At 38.0% G+C, this 16,103-nt stretch overlaps 1 protein-coding gene across 1 annotated transcript in view; it reads left to right on the top strand.

Annotated features, from left to right (window-relative positions):
* Window positions 1-14,726, top strand: part of BAIAP2L1 (BAR/IMD domain containing adaptor protein 2 like 1) — a 131,243-nt gene extending 116,517 nt beyond the window's left edge. The window contains exons 13-14 of the mRNA XM_020965294.2: window positions 11,539-11,579; window positions 13,899-14,726. Of these exons, the coding sequence (XP_020820953.1) occupies window positions 11,539-11,579; window positions 13,899-13,974 (117 nt within the window). The 3' untranslated portion in view covers window positions 13,975-14,726. The remainder of the gene's footprint in view (window positions 1-11,538; window positions 11,580-13,898) is intronic.
* Window positions 14,727-16,103: the final 1,377 nt, after the last annotated feature.

Genomic DNA, 16,103 nt, shown 5'->3' with positions numbered 1-16,103 from the left:
TACCCTAATACTGACAAAGTTCTCATGAGTTACAAATATCATCTTTCCATGCAGGAATGTAAACAGTTCAATCTTAATAAATCTCTTATGATTTCTCTTTCCTGTTTACCTCTTCATGTTCCACTTGAGTCCTGTATTTGAAAGTCAAATTTTCTATTCAGCTCTGGTCTTTTCATCAGGAATGCTTGAAAGTCCTCTATTTCACTGAATGACCATTTTTTTCCCCTGAAGGATTATACTCAGTTTTGCTGGGTAGGTGATTTTTGGTTGTAATCCTATCTCCTTTGCCCTCGGGAATATCATATTCCATGCCCTGCAGTTCTTTAATGTAGAAGCTGCTAAATCTTGTGTTATCCTGATTGTGTTTCCACAGTACTTGAATTGTTTCTTCTGGCAGCTTGTAATATTTTCTCCTTGACCTGGGAACTCTGGAATTTGGCTACAATATTCCTAGGAGTTTTCCTTTGGGGATCTCTTTCAGGAGGAGATCTGTGGATTCTTTCAATTTCTATTTTGCCCTCTGTGTTCTAAATATCAGGGCAGTTTTCCTTGATAATTTCTTGAAAGATGATGTCTAGGCTCTTTTTTTGATCATGGCTTTCAGATAGTCCAATAATTTTTAAATTCTCTCTCCTGGATCTATTTTCCAGGTCAGTTGTTTTTCCAATGAGATATTTCACATTGTTTTCTATTTTTTCGTTCTTTTGGATTTGTTTTACAATGCTTGATTTCTCATAAAGTCACTATCTTCCAATTGCTCTATTCTAATTTTTAAGGAAGTATTTTCTTCAGTAATCTTTTGGACTTCCTTTTCCATTTGGCCAATTTTGTTTTTTAGGGCATTCTTCTCCTCATTGGCTTTTTGGACCTCTTTTGCCATTTGGGTTAGGCTATTTTTTAAGGTGTTATTTTCTTCAGTATTTTTTTGGGTCTCCTTTAGCAAGCTGTTGACTTGTTTTTCATGATTTTCTTGCATCACTCTCATTTCTCTTCCCAGTTTTTCCTCTACTTCCTTTTGCTTCTCAAAATCCCTTTTGAACTCTTCCAAGGCCTGGGACTGATTCATATTTTTCTTGGAGGCTTTGGATGTAGGAGCTTTGACTTTGTTGTCTTCTTCTGGTTGTATATTTTGATGTTCTTTTCACCAAAGTAAGATAATATAGTCTGACTCTTTTTGTGCTGCTTGCTCATGATCCTAGCCAATTACTTGAGTTTTAAACTCTTTGTTAAGGTAAGAGTCTGCTTCCAATGTGGTGAGTGTACTGTCTCAAGCTACAGGGGTTTGTGTATCTGTTTTCAGAAATACTTGTAGGGACCTGTAAATTTTCAGTTCTTCCAAGGTGGTATGATAAGGGGCGAGGTGTTTACTCCTTTCCTGGCCTGTGACCACAAGTATTCCTTTCTGTCCTGTAACTGTGAGGAAGGGTTCCTCTCTACAGCCACTACAAGCTCCACCACACCAGCACTCCTCCTCACCCCAGCACCGCCACCCAGAACTGTGACCCAGATCCACAGACAGGCAAAGCAAGAGATTCCTGCCTCAGCACTGGCAAAGAGATCCCTGCAATCCCTCTCTGATCAGCCACTGTATTCCCCCTCAGTCTGTGGGCCAGAAGCTCAGGAAGCAGCTGCCACCCCCAGGGCCACGCTCTTGGGGAATGAAGCTGAAACCCTGCCTTCCTCTCTGAGCATTGACAGAAACAGACTTTTCCCACTGATCTTCTAAGTTGTCTTTGGCATTCCTGGATTGAGCAGTCTGGGAACCTCCATAGCTGCCTGCGATTCAGTCCTCTGAGGCCTGTTCCAGGTTCCGATACACCTTTCTGATCAATCATCCAGGTTGTCTTGGGCTGGAAATTTGTTTCGCTCTGTCTTTTTGTGGGTTCTGCTGCTTCAGAATTTGTTTAGAGCCATTTTCTATGAATATTTAGAGAGGTTAGGGGGAGAGCTCAAGCAAGTCACTGCTTTCACTCTGCCATCTTGGCTCTGCCCCCACTATTTTCCTCTTATAGATAGAGGAAATGGAGGCATGAAAAGGCTAGATGCCTAAGGCCTCACAACAGTTAAACATCAAAGGTGGGGTATACACAGAATAACTAAGGATAAGATAATTTGAGGAGGAATAGAGAGAGAATTAACAAATAGAGGAATCAGGAAAGGCTTCTGTAGAAGGTATCTCTTGAGCTGAACCCTGAAGAAAGGTTCTCCTTAATGCTAGAGCCTTCCCTCTGAGGGAATATATCCAACATAGCGTGCATATGTCTTGTTTGTACATACTTTTTGGCACATGTTGGCTCCCATGTTAGATTGTGAGCTTCTTGAGGTCACAGACTATTTTTGCCTTTCTTTGTCTTCTAGCCCATTTGTCTTCTAGCATATTGCCATGTGCACTTAGTAAATGCTTGTTGACATCTAAGACATTGAGGTAAAGGAAGAACATCTCAGACACTGGGGGTGAGGGTGACAACGATGCAGATACAAAGGTGGAAAATGGAATGCCAATTTTGGGGGCCAATTTGGCTGGAGCATAGGGTACACGAAAAGCAATATGAAATATCTGGACTACATAAAGTTGTATTTAAGTTTTGAAGAGCTTTAAACACTAGTTTCTGTTTTTATGAGAAGTCTGTTTTGGTTTTTTTTTTTTGGTTAGGCAATGGGATTAAGTGACTTGCCCAGGGTCACACAGCTAGTAAGTGTTTCTAAGTTCGGATTTGAACTCAGTTCCTCCTGACTCCAAGGCCAGAGCTTTATCCACTGTGCCATCTAGCTGCCCGAGAAGTCTATATTTTATCAGAGACAACAGGGAGCCACTACAGATTTTTAAGTAGGAGAATGATGGTGCTGGAATTAAATTTGTATACTTTTTTAGTATTCATTTATATTTTTCATGTAAGAATTATGAACAGGGTAAATTTATTCCTTTGGGTGGTTATTTTGGCAGGTGTGTAAAGGATGGATTGGAGAGGGAAGAGCTTAGCCAACAAGACACCAAATAGGAAGCTATTACAATAGTCTGAGTGAGAGATCAGAGCCTAAACCAGGGGAGTGAATGGTTGTCTTAGAGGAAAAGAGACAAAAGTATGCAATAAATTTTTGAATGAATAAACAGATGCATTGGGTCTTTGGTTCAAACATGGTCCAGCTGTCTCTGGATTACTATATTCCAAATCCAAAATATGTACCAGATTTGGTAAAAAGCATATAATCCAAGTCCCTGGTTGTGGAACTGCTCTGTGATACCATCCCTAGTCCCTGCCCCAGTTTTGGGTAAGAAAGACACTGTTAATGTACCTGTACATTGTACAGGTGTAATGTATAGTGTCTTAAGGTTACTGACCTCAAAGTTTTCATGTTAACTCATTGCAGTAGCATATGCTTATAATGGTAGGGTTAGCATCTGGACTCATTTAAACTTGCTTTCATTTTATTGGTTTCAACCTAAAGAAAGAGAAAGGAAAGTGAAAGAAATTTCTAAATTGGGTCCTGCCAGAGTAACCTGTTGGTCTAAGGAACTGATTATTTCACTTCGGTTAATTACATCACATAAAGTCATAGGAATCTCCAAGTTAAGTGATTTACATGGTTTTAGAGCTACTTTCCGGTCAGTTGAAAGTATAACTTGTCCCCAAATATAGTCTGAGAGTCCTGTGTGACAGTACAACACTGCCATCTCCTGGACAGTTATCTAAATAGCGTAAAGAATCCTGAGTAAGTATTTGATTAGGAGAAAGCAAAACAAAATTTGGACCAAAAATATATATATTATATATATCATATGTATTACATATACAAACACATACATATACACACATGTGTATACATAAAATGAAGAAATTTGTTTTGCTTGACTATACCTTTTGTGATTGGTTTGGTGGGAGATAATTTGCACCTGAAAATAAAGTAAAATTGATTTTTTTTTAATTTGTGTGTGTGTTAGCATAGACACATAATTAGAATTGAAAAGACCTTATAGATCATCCAAAGCCAATCCCCTCATTTCATTTAATACCCTTTTTTTTTTAAATTCATGTTTCTTTTCGGTTGGTTTTTTGTTGTTGTGCTATTGTTTTGTTTTTTTCTTTTAATATTACAGCAGGGCTCTCAGTAGGAATTTTACACCTGCTCTAACCGACGTAAAAAGAGCCTTTAGTTGGAAGTGGAATGTAGTGGAGAAATGTGGCATCCTAACATCATCCCATGGGGGGAAAACAGGTACCAGGACACCACTTAGGTTACAGCAGGGGAAGCCCCTCTCCCCAAGAAGATCATTTGGTACCTTTCTGCTTAAGACAATTTTAGCTTGGCCCTTAGTTATCAAGAATAAATTGTGAAGAACTTTAAACACTAGTTTCTATTTTTATGAGAGGGCTGTGGTTTTTATCATAAAGGTAATAGGGAGCTACTAAAGATTTTAAGTCGGAGAATGATTTGTGCCTCCAGAAATAAATTTGTATACTTTTTTGGTACTCATGTTGCATTTTTTCATGCAAGAATTTGGAATAGGGAAATACCAATGGGCAAATTTATACCTTGGGATGATTATTTTGGCAGTGTGTAAGGGATGGATTAGAGAAGAAAAGATACCAAAGATACCAAAATAGAAAAGATACCACCAAGATACCAAATAGCAAGCTATTAAAATAGTCCATCCAGCTGTCTCTTCACAGGAATTTGGCCTCTAAAAAGCTTTAGTATAAGCTAAACTTATACTCCCCACCACCAAATAATTTTAAAAAAAAACTTCATGTTTGAGCCAGAAGGTATCTTGCTGATCATCTAGTCCTCCTGCCCTTTGGGTTGGGGTGGAGGGGGTGGGGAAGGGTGTGTGTGTGTGTGTGTGTGTGTGTGTGTGTGTGTGTGTAAGAGACAGAATTTGAATTGGAAGGGACTTCCACAGCTATATAGTCCAACTACTTCCAAAAGGAATCTCCACTATAACATGGCCAGCAAGTAATAATTCAACCTCCAGGCTGGCAAGAACTTTAGAAATCCTGACTTGGCTATCCCTCCCAGCTGTGTCAACTGAAAAAAATTATGAACTAACATCTATGCCTTTATCCAAGTCATTACCAGATGAGGAAGTTGCCTCTAAAGCACTGAGATGTTGTGACTTGCAAAAAAAGTAATTTTATGTTACCTTTATTGTCAATTATGATATTTTTAAATTATCTTTATTGTTAAACAGTTCCCTAGAATATTCCACTGTTGACATTGAACCACTAATGACTACTCTGTGAGTCCCGCCATCCACCCCATTCTGCATCCAATTGTACTATCATCCAGTCCACATCTCTCGATGTGCTCCACAAGAATATAGGATACTTTATTAAAAGCCTTGCTAAAATCTAGGTCAACTGTATCCATGGCATTTCCTTCATCAGCAGATTCAGTAATCCCACCAAAAAAGAAAATGAGGTTATTCTGGCATGATCTGTTTTTGATGAGGCTATGCTAGGTCTCTGTAATCACTGCTTCTTTTCTAGATATTCACCATCTTTTTAATGATCTGTTGTAAAAAAATTTTCCAGGGTTCCAAGTCAAGCTCACTGGCCTCTAGTTTGCCAACTGTTCTCTTCCCCTTCTTAAAAAGTAGGACATTTGCTCTTCTCCAGTCTTGTTCCCATGTTCCACAATCTTTCATATGTGACCAGCAGTAGCTCAGCAGTCCTATCTCCCATTGGATTCCAGAGGATGTACTAATTTGAACTCATTAAAAGCAAGGAGGAAGTGCTTTCATACAATTTCCTTACGTGTCTCAGGTATCAATGCTCAGTCATTTCTGTTCTGTCATTCCCAGTGCAATGGTCATTCTTTTTTTTTTTAAGGCAGTTGGGGTTAAGTGACTTGCCCAGGGTCATACAGCTAGTAAATGTCAAGTGTTTGGTCTGAGGCCAGATTTTGAACTCAGGTCCTCCTGACTTCAGGGCCAGTGCTCTATCCACTGCACCACCTAGCTGCCCCTGCAAAGGTCATTCTTGAGAGAGAAAGCAAAATAAGAAATAAGCAGTTAGACCTTTTCTTTGTGGTCAGTTATCATTTTCCCATCCCCACCCTATGAAGTTCCTATCCTTTCTTTCATCCTCTTTCTTCTCCCAATATAACTTTTAAAAATAAAAAACTTTTTGTTGTCCTTAGCTTCTCTCATCTGCCTCAGCTCATTCTGAGTTTTAGAGTTCCTGATAGTATTTTTATAGGACCATGCCATACTTTTATATTCATCCTCTTACCTGGCTTTGTTTCCATCTTCTGTGAATTGCTTTTGAAAATCTAAGTTGGGAGCAGGTAGTTAGCATCATGGATAGAGCTCTGGCCTTGGAGTCAGGAGGACCCGAGTTCAAATCCGGCCTTAGATATTTGACACTTACTAGCTGTGTGACCCTGGGCAAGTCACTGAACCCCAATCCCCAAAAAAAAAAATCTAAGTTGGTTGGCAAGTCTCCTGTGCATCCACATCAGTTTCTCTCTTTTTTTAAAAAACATTTTCAGTTGTATTGATGTATTTTGTATTTTATGTTACAAATATTCAGTTTACTCCTGCTTCGTGAGCATTCTAGTGTAACATAGCAAAATAGTTAAGTAAAATTGATAAAACAGTGACCTTATCTGAATGTTGGAGCAACATTTCATACCTACAGCACCTCCCTCTCACCCATTTTTTAAAAATTAAAAGAAAACTATTTTCTCTCCCCCCCCCACTCCCACAGGGCAGAGGAGAAGAAAAGGAATAACAAATATTGCATGGTCAAGCAAAACAGTTTCTTCCAATGGCTATACACAAAAATATATGTCTCATTCCAAACCCTAAATCCATCACCCCTCTCTAATGTTTCATGAATATCAATTTCCTAGAATCGTGAATAGTCATCATATTGGCCATAGTTATTTAAGTTTTTTAAGTTGTTTGTTTTTAGTTTTATTATTATATAAGTTGTTCTCTTCATTCTTCTAATTTTGTTATTTATGCCTTTATAAAAGTCCTCAAAATTGTACCTTTCTATAACATACCATAAATTATTCTTCTTGTTTCTCCTTCACTCTGCATCAATTCATCTAAGTCTTTCTGACATCAATAGTTCCCCACTTCTTTTAGCACAACAGCACTCCACATTCATGTAACCACAACTTATTCAGCCACTCTTCAATTGTTGGACATCCTCTTGGTTTGTTTTTTGCAACCACAAAAAGCTACTATAAATATTTTTGTACATAAAAGACCTTTTGCCTCTTTTGAGTATAGGCGTAGCGGTGGTGTAGTTGGGTCAAAAAAATCTGATTTCCCATACCTAGGTTGCAGGTCCAGTATGCCCAGATTTCTTCCCCTCTATCACAAGCTTGAGGAGAGAGTGACTTCCCCCCAGGATTCATGTCATTTCAACCCCAGTAATCAGTTCTTCCCTTTTAGTGAAAAGTGAATCCAGAATTGACTTTCCTCTCATCAAGTCAAAGTTATTTTACTTTTAGCAGAGAGAGAACTCTGAACAGTTCCTGAATGATCGATGCCTGGATAATTGAAGCCCCCCAATCAGTACTCTATAAATCCAGACTTTTGATACTTTCCAAATACATCTATTTCCTCAAGGTGGTTTGCATGATACTCCAGCTTTTCTTGTAGTCCAAAAAAAAAAAAACCATAGGGACCTTTGTCAGCAAGGTGATGTCTCTGCTTTTTAGTATGCCGTCCAGATTTGCCAGAGCTTTTCTTCCAAGGAGGAAGAGTCTTTTAATTTCATGGCTGCAGTGGCTATCTACAGTGATCTTTGAGCCCAAGAACATAAACTCTGACACTGCTTCCATTTCTTCTCCCTCTATTTGCCAGCAAGTGATGGGACCAGTTGAGAAGATCTTAATGCGTTTGATGTTCAGCTTCAAGCCTGCTTTTATTCTCTCTCCTTTCACCCTCATCTAGAGGCCTCTTAATTCCTTTTCACTTTCTGCCATCAGAGTGGTATCATCTGCATACCTGAGAGTGTTGATATTTCTCCTGGCAACTTTAATTCCGGCTTTTGATTCATCCAGCCTGGCATTTCACATGATGTACACTGCATATAAGTTAAATAAATAAGGTGACAATATACAGCTTTGTGTAACTTTTTTTTCCCCACTCTTGAGCCAATCAGTTGTTTCACGTTTGGTTTTAACTGTTGCTTCTTGGCCTTTATACGAGGTCCTTAGGAAACAAGTAACATCATCTGATACTCTCATCTCTTTGAGAACTTAGCATATTTTGTTGTGATCCATGTAGCCAAAGGCTTTAGAATAGTCAGTAAAGCAGAAGTAGATGTTTTTCTGGAACTCCCTTGCTTTCTCCATAATTCTCCATAATCTCCATAATGTTGGCAATTTCATCTTTTGTTCATCTGCCTCTTCAAAAAACTAGCCTGCTCCTCTGGTAATTCTCGGTTCACATGTTGCTGAAGCCTAGCTTACAGAATCTTAAGCATTACCTGCTGGCACATGAAATGAGTGCAGTTCAAGAATTTGAACATTCCTTGGCATTGCCCTTCTTTAGGATTGGGACATAAACTGATCTTTTCCAATCCAGTAGCCACTACTGAGTCTTCCAAGTTTCCTGACATATTGAGTGCATCACTTTAACAGCATCATTATTCAGGATTTTAAATAATTCAGCTTGAATTCTGTCACTTCCACTAGCTTTATCATTAGCAGTGCTTCCTAAGGCCCATTTGTCTTCTCCAGGATGTCTGGCTCTAGATCAGTAACCACAACATCTTAGTTATCAGAGATGTTAAGATTTTTCTTGTATAATTCTTTTGTGTATTCTTGCCACCTCTTCTTACTCTCTTCTGTTTCTGTTAAGTCCCTACCATTTTTGTCTTTTTTTCATGCCTATTTTTGCACAAAACTTTCCTTGGTATCTCTAATTTTTTTTAAAGATTTCTTGTCTTTCCCATTCTGTTTTCTTCTATTTCTTTGCATTGTTCATTTAAGAAAACCTTCTTATCTCTCCTTTCTATTCTCTAGAATTCAGAGCTGTAGCCCCTGGTCCAAGACTTGCTGCTAAGCAAGACCTGGCCCTCTCGGTTTTTCACTCCATCTTTCCCCACCTTGGGGGAAAGTTTATGCAGATTGCAAAGGCTAATCCTAGGAAAGAAAAAATCCTAGGTGATGAGAAGGGCTGAGTAATTTCCAGGGAATCATGTCCAACCCAAGCTCAAGGACTGGCTGCATCCTCTCCCTTTCTGCCCTTCTGCCACATTAGACCATGAAGACAAACAAGGCAAAATTCCTAGCCTAGGGCAGTGTTTCCCCCCCTCCCTTGGGCCATCCTTCTAACACTTTACAAGGTGTTGTATATAAGTGCAATGGTGTAAACCTCAAAAATTGTGGAGGTGGAGAGAAAGTCCCCAGGATTAGGGAGCAGGTGTCCCCAAAATGGCTAAGCCAGAGAGAGTGAAAACTAGGAATGTGTGATACATGCTCTGTTCTCTGGAACCAAGATTATTCATTTTAATTCATCTGAATTCAGATGCTTTTTAGGGATGCTTTCACTTATTTTTGTAGTCATTCTTTATATTCTCTTGGTTTTGCAATATTCACCTTGTATCATATCAATCTTATTTTTCTCTGATTTCTTGAATCACTTCCATAATATTCCATTAGATTCACTTACAATCCCCTTATTTTATAGATAAGGAAATTTGAGTCCAGAGAAGAAAAGCAAATTGCCCAAGGCCAGTTAATAAAGCTGGGTCTCAAATCCACGTCCTGTTAGGAATGAAGACTTGAAAATGTACCCAGTACCTGTTGTGGAATCCTCTCTGCTCTGTTGATATCTTTTCAAAACGTAGAGTTTAGTTCTATCTTCTACCTTCCTAATTTCTTATCAAGACATTCCTGAGCCTCAGTCATTCTGACCACTGCTGCAAGTTGTCCTTGAGCTCTGTACCCTCTTGAAAAGCCATTGTTGTTCTTGTTAGCTTAATTTTTACTTGGATAAGGATCTTTTTTAGGCCCCAGAATTTCAATATACATCAGCAACTGCCAAATCTTTTCTGTACCGGAAGAGTCCATGAAGAAGCAGTAAGACATTTATGAATAGATCAGTTGTCCCCAAATTCCACAGCTCACATAGAATTCAATCTTCATCAGAAGCTACGGAAGGAGGGAAAGTAACTTCATGAAAGGTCTGGAATTCCCCTGGCTGGGGAACCCTATACCTCCCCCATAGCCATGGAGTATTCTTTTGATACCAAAGGAAGAAGCCAAGTATCTCCAGATTGATCATAGGTAGTAGTTTAATCAATCATTACAAACAAGGGCAGTCTTTGGTCTGTGTCTGTGGCCAGACAGTTTAGTGGATCCCTGCAAAGAACCCCCAAAATCCCCATGGTAATTATAGAAAACAAAGGCAGGAAGAGCTAGAGAGTGCATCGCTACTGATTGGTGGATGTTTTTGGTTTTCTGCTTAGTAATGCACTTGGGAGTTAAGCCAGTGTTATGCCCTAATCTAAGTTTGTGTATTGATCATGTCCCAGTCACATATAGGTTACAGTATTCTTGCTTTGGCTTTCATAGGTCATAGTATCTTAAGTTATAAATCAATTATCTAAGTTACAATTTATTATCTAAGTTATGATTATTAACAGGTCACCATGTTCAGGCTTCCACCTTTCAGAGTTTGTTTTTATGGCTTTTCTCTAATCGAGACCCCTCATCTCATCACCCTATTATTATAGAAACCGTATCTATTGAAAAAATCAGTTATTTAACTGATTTGTGTGGCCACAGGAATTTTGAATCAGGGAGACTGGGACTCAGATTCCATCTGTGACACTTAAATAGCTATGAAACCACGGACAACTAAGTCACTTTAGTCAAAAAAATAGTTTATAAAATGGAACTAGTACCTCTAGTACTTAAAGATTTGTTTTGAGGCTCAAATAAAATACTGTATGTAAATCACTTTGCAAACTCTCAAGTTCTATATATGTCAATTATTATCTCAATTTAACATTGCAAATAGATCTTGCTATGAATGTTGGTGTCTGCCTCAGTGGAGAAGGATATGTTTTTAAAACATCTAAGCTTCTAGACTGTATATGTCTATTTGCATTTAAGGAAAACTTAATTAAAATGTTTCTATTTTTACTCTTAAAATTGTTATGCTTGAATGAGACAAACATTTTTTAAGCATGGCAAATGTGTGGGTTTGTTTTGCTTAACTATACTTATTTGTTAGAAGAATCATGTTTTTCCCTTTTTGTTGGGGGAGTAAGGAGTACTAGTGACAGTGGCCAAAAAAAGAAAGAAAAGGTTGTCATCGAAGCACCTTTAAAAAGGTGTAGAACAGAAGGAAATTCATAAAGAAACAGAGGAAGTTTCAGACAGCTCTGAAACTAATGTACTAATTTTTTTTTAAAAGCAAGCTATCCATACTAGAGATTCATGGTTCCACATACAATCCATTTTCTGTTCTACTTTGTATACGAGAATGTTCCTTAACTGTGTGTGTTAAATTCAGAAAAAATTTTTAATTGTTGTGATATTAATAACTTTTATCTTCTTTCTTTACAGAAGCCAGATACAAATGGAATAGCGAAGCCTCCCTTTCTAAGGTATTTAATTTTATCTCAACACTCCTGTCTGCCTGTCTGCTGCAATTTTCCACTGTGCCCACAGGCACTTTATTCATTGGTTATAAGCTTATACCCCTAGCTCTGGACATCTGCCTGGCAAATATTACTTATGAGGGGACATACATAAGAGGATGGATGGCTCAGTCCAGTTATCCTTGCTAGTGGAAAAACTCTAAAGCACATGCCATACCAGTGAATCAGTGGCTTTATCCCATTACTCCCCTATATGTGTTACATCCCCCAGTAGGATAAATGAAAACTCCTTCAACACAGGAATTGTTGTGCCTTTGTATTCAACATAGTAAAACACTACAAATGTTTTCTAATTAATGTAGCATCAAAGGACAATGGCACGTGACCATCATCAGTTATCTTGACTTTTGTCCTGCTACTGGACTATGGTGACTCTGGAAGAGAGAGGGAGGCTGAGAACTTTATGCAACTCTGCCTCACTTAAATCCAATTCACCTACAAGTCAAGATAATCACCCTATGATATCATCGGTCCTCTTTGAAAACGATGATGGAACAATATCAACAATATTTCCTACAGAGCAGAATTTAGTATGAGGCAGTTCCATCTTAGAGCCTCTTCAAAGCAGGGCTACTAAAAGGATTGTTACAGGGAAATTCCACCTACCAGGTATGAACCCAGGGACGGTCCTAGTGTATTGCTGTTAATCAAGAAGGTACTCTCCATTCTAAGAATATAGTGGAGAGTTCTGGATTTAAGAGTCTGAAAAACCTAAGTTCCAGTCCCACTCCAGACATATCATCAAAATATCTATAGTGTAGATCTCATTGGAAGAGACCTCAGGTACAGGTCTTCTAGTCCAAACTCTCACTTTTTACAGATAAAAAAAAAAAACTAAGAACCAGAGAATTAAGAGACTGGCATAGCTTTACACAGCCAGCACAGCCAGGTTTCAAAGCAGGTTCCTAGGATTCCAAATCATGCTGCTGTGTTTACCCTGAGGCAGCATGACATAATGAACAGTAGGGTAGGCTTTGGCTTCATGAAGATCCAGATTCAAGTCTTGCCTCTGACATCTCATTGACCATGGGCTTAACCTCATTACCCCCAGGCAATTCTGTTAATTTGCAGCAGAAGTTCTTATTTTTAAAATATTTTGATAATAGGATTTCAGTAGAGTTGGTTTTCTTTATATTCCTATGTATTTTATTTAGGCATTTAAAAACATTCTGAGAAAGGGGTCCATAGGCTTCACCAGACTGATAAACATAAGGTCCATTACACAAAAAAAGTTAAGAACCTTTTATTTACAGTTGCTGATCTCTATTGGTGTTTGGAGTTTCCACACACATATACAGAATGATTAAATCACAGATCTGGGATATGAGTATTTTTTTAAGTTTCTCATAGATAATGGACTCAAAGTAGAGAATGAGACATATCTTTTGGATATGGCCAATGCAGGAATTTTGCTTGACTATACATATGTTACAGGGGTTTTTTTCTTTTTTAAAAAATGCGCAAGAGAAAGAAGTGGCAGAGAAAATACTTTGTTTAAAAAAATTAAGTGCCATTAAGTAAGCTAATACTAAGTGCTTTGCAAATCCTACTAAAGTGATACATAAAATACTAGCTATTATTCTCATCACGGCTGAAAGTATGTGTATGGTTTCATTAGATTGCTAGCACAACCGAATATATGAGAAGATTCTGATGTAAGAAAGAAACAAATGAGGGGCATCTAGGTGGCACAGTGGATAGAGCACTGGCCTTGAAGTCAGGAGGACCTGAGTTCAAATCCAGGCTTAGACACTTGACATTCAGTAGCTGTGTGACCCTAGGCAAGTCACTTAACCCCGACTGCCTCACAAAAAAAAAAAAATCTGATGGTGAGCTAAAATCAACCAGCTGTTTCTTTGTTATTCCTTATACTAAGACAGACCTTGATACCACTATTCTGATCACTGTCCATGAGAGCTCTCCTGGTCTTGCACAATTTGCCCCTTAGTGAATCCATCCCAAGTATCCTCCAAGATGGCATCTTCATGTGAAACCCACGGAAAAAGTACCCGATATACTTTTGTTTCATTTGTGTCAAAATAATTTAATCTTAACATTGATATAAACTGTAGTTCCTTTTGGGAGGTTAAGATTAAGTGTATCATTGGGTGTGATAGGATGTACCATTTCAGTTTTCATTACTATACATGCAGAATTTACATTAAGTCCAAGGAAGTTAGAAATTCAATTGGCAAAGCTAATAATCAAACATTTCTGTAGCTTTTCTTCAGTAATTGGTTGTTTGGTTTTTTTCTTGGTCCACAGTGGAGAAAATCCTTTTGCTACTGTGAAACTCCGACCAACAGTGACAAATGACAGGTCAGCACCAGTAATTCGATGAATGAGTCAAGAAAGTGATACCCATCATTATTCCTCATGTAAACTACATGTTCGATGTTATGATTATCTTGTTTAACATCTGCTTTCATTGTATAGGAATGGAATATATAACAAAGGTTTTTCCAGTTTTCAGTGAATCTGTTAAATTAAGGAAATCATAATTGCTCATAAGATTTGAGAGTGAGCTCACTTCTGTCTTTAAGTGAACATAATATATTGTAATAACCACCATAATTAATAACTTAAATGTTTTCTTGTTCATCTGTTTGGCAAACCAATAGACTGTTCCATTGATTCTCTGGGGATTGTAGCATTCTATTTTTTAAATGCATAATTTTATAGAAATAAATTGTCTTTGCTTTCATGCTTTCTGCATCCAGGTGCAGAAATGATTCTTTTGCTTTAAGGTTAAACGTGCTATATGAGCAATGGAACTGTAATATTTCATGAATTTGCACCATGCACAGATAAGTTATTTGTGCTGACTTAGATTAAGATACCATTTCAAATTGTAAAGTTTAGTTTTTTTAACTTAAATTTTTATTTTTTAAAATCAAAGCATACAAATCCCAAATACAGAACTGTAAAGGGGAATCCACCTCCCTTCCGTAATAGTCATATTCAGTCTTGGGAGAAATCATCCTCATCACACATACAATCTTTAGAACCTTTCTTCCTAAGAAATTACTTCTAAAACTACTGAATATTGGGTTGTACTCCAAATTCATAAATAAAATTTCAAAATACAATGTAGGATGCATGTTGGGATTCTTGTACTATACCATGTCAAATAAACCTACAATGATGTACAAAAAAACTGCCAGTTTAACCAGACTTCTAAATACAGACATTCATTAATGATCTATCTCCCATTCTACTGGGTCTCCCACCATAAATATGGATTCTGAGGTTTTGAACACAGGTTTCTCCATCTTTAAAAGGTAAGAATATGCTTGCCCCAAGTTGCATTTATTAAGAATAGATTACTGCTTTGGTCAGTCTTCAATAATGAGATTATCTTATGTTGGGTGTTACTGTGTTTCAGCTGAGATAATTATTAGAACCTCCAGAATTCTATGCTAGTCAAATGCCACTTCATTTAGTTTCATCTGAAACTCAACAGTGTAAACAGGTGTCTAACATGAGGCCCACACGCAGCCCACAACACTCCTGGGTATGGCCCAAACCAGATTAAAATTTAATTGGGAAATATTTATCAAAGTAAACAAAAATACAATAAAGCATAAGTCAGTATGTCAGCATGGCCCATATAGGGATCCGTATGTACAGGATAATAGCTCCATTTCTATTTGTGTTGATAGCACTGGTGTAGGTAGCCAAAGTTCATTTCTTTCCTCCCTTGTTTCCCAAAGCCAATCAAGTCTCTGGGGGCTACTATGGAATGACATTCTCCCCTTATGAGGTGGGGGGGGAAATAGAGGGAGGGAGACACAGACAGACAGCGTCAGGAATAAAACTATTTAAACCTAACCTATTGCCTGCATGTATTGCTACTCACATTTAAGCCAAGCTGTGTCCCTGTTTTTATTTTTTCCAGGTTGCATAAACAAAAATTTATAAAGCACAAATGTTACCTTCCTTTTCTTAAGCTCAATTATTGGAGGTCAAATAGTACATGTAAAAAATTTCAGTCTGTAAATCAGCTATCTCGGTCTCTTGTATGTGTTTATGAAAAGTCATCCTCCTCTCAACAGCTTATAAGATCCTGTAGCTCTGGTAACCTGACTACTACTACAGAAAAGCTTATATACATAAAGCTGCTTCAGGACAGTTAAGCCCATAGCTCTTCGCAAAGAATAACTCATCTTGTCTCTCCCCTGGTACTGCTGTATCCAAACATAAGACCTTCGAGTTTAAGTCTGCTGACATAGCCTTCGGACCTCCGGTACGTTACCCTGGAATGGAAGCTTTGGTTCTTCCCTGAGCAGTTACCTTAAATACAAGTTAACCATCACATGAATAAGCAACACCAAGGTTAATGTTGCCACCAAGTCTTTGGAAGACAGGCATTCTGTACAAGATGGAAGGAAATTAAAGTGTATTTAAGAAACTGATTTACCTTTAAAAAGATTTAGAAGTTTAAAACAGTTCTTTACATGCCAAGCATGC

Source organism: Phascolarctos cinereus, unplaced genomic scaffold, assembly GCF_003287225.1.
Source record: "Phascolarctos cinereus isolate Bilbo 61053 unplaced genomic scaffold, phaCin_HiC Scaffold_4;HRSCAF=312, whole genome shotgun sequence".
Lineage (NCBI taxonomy): Eukaryota > Metazoa > Chordata > Mammalia > Diprotodontia > Phascolarctidae > Phascolarctos > Phascolarctos cinereus.
This window is presented reverse-complemented; position numbering and strand designations above follow the sequence as displayed.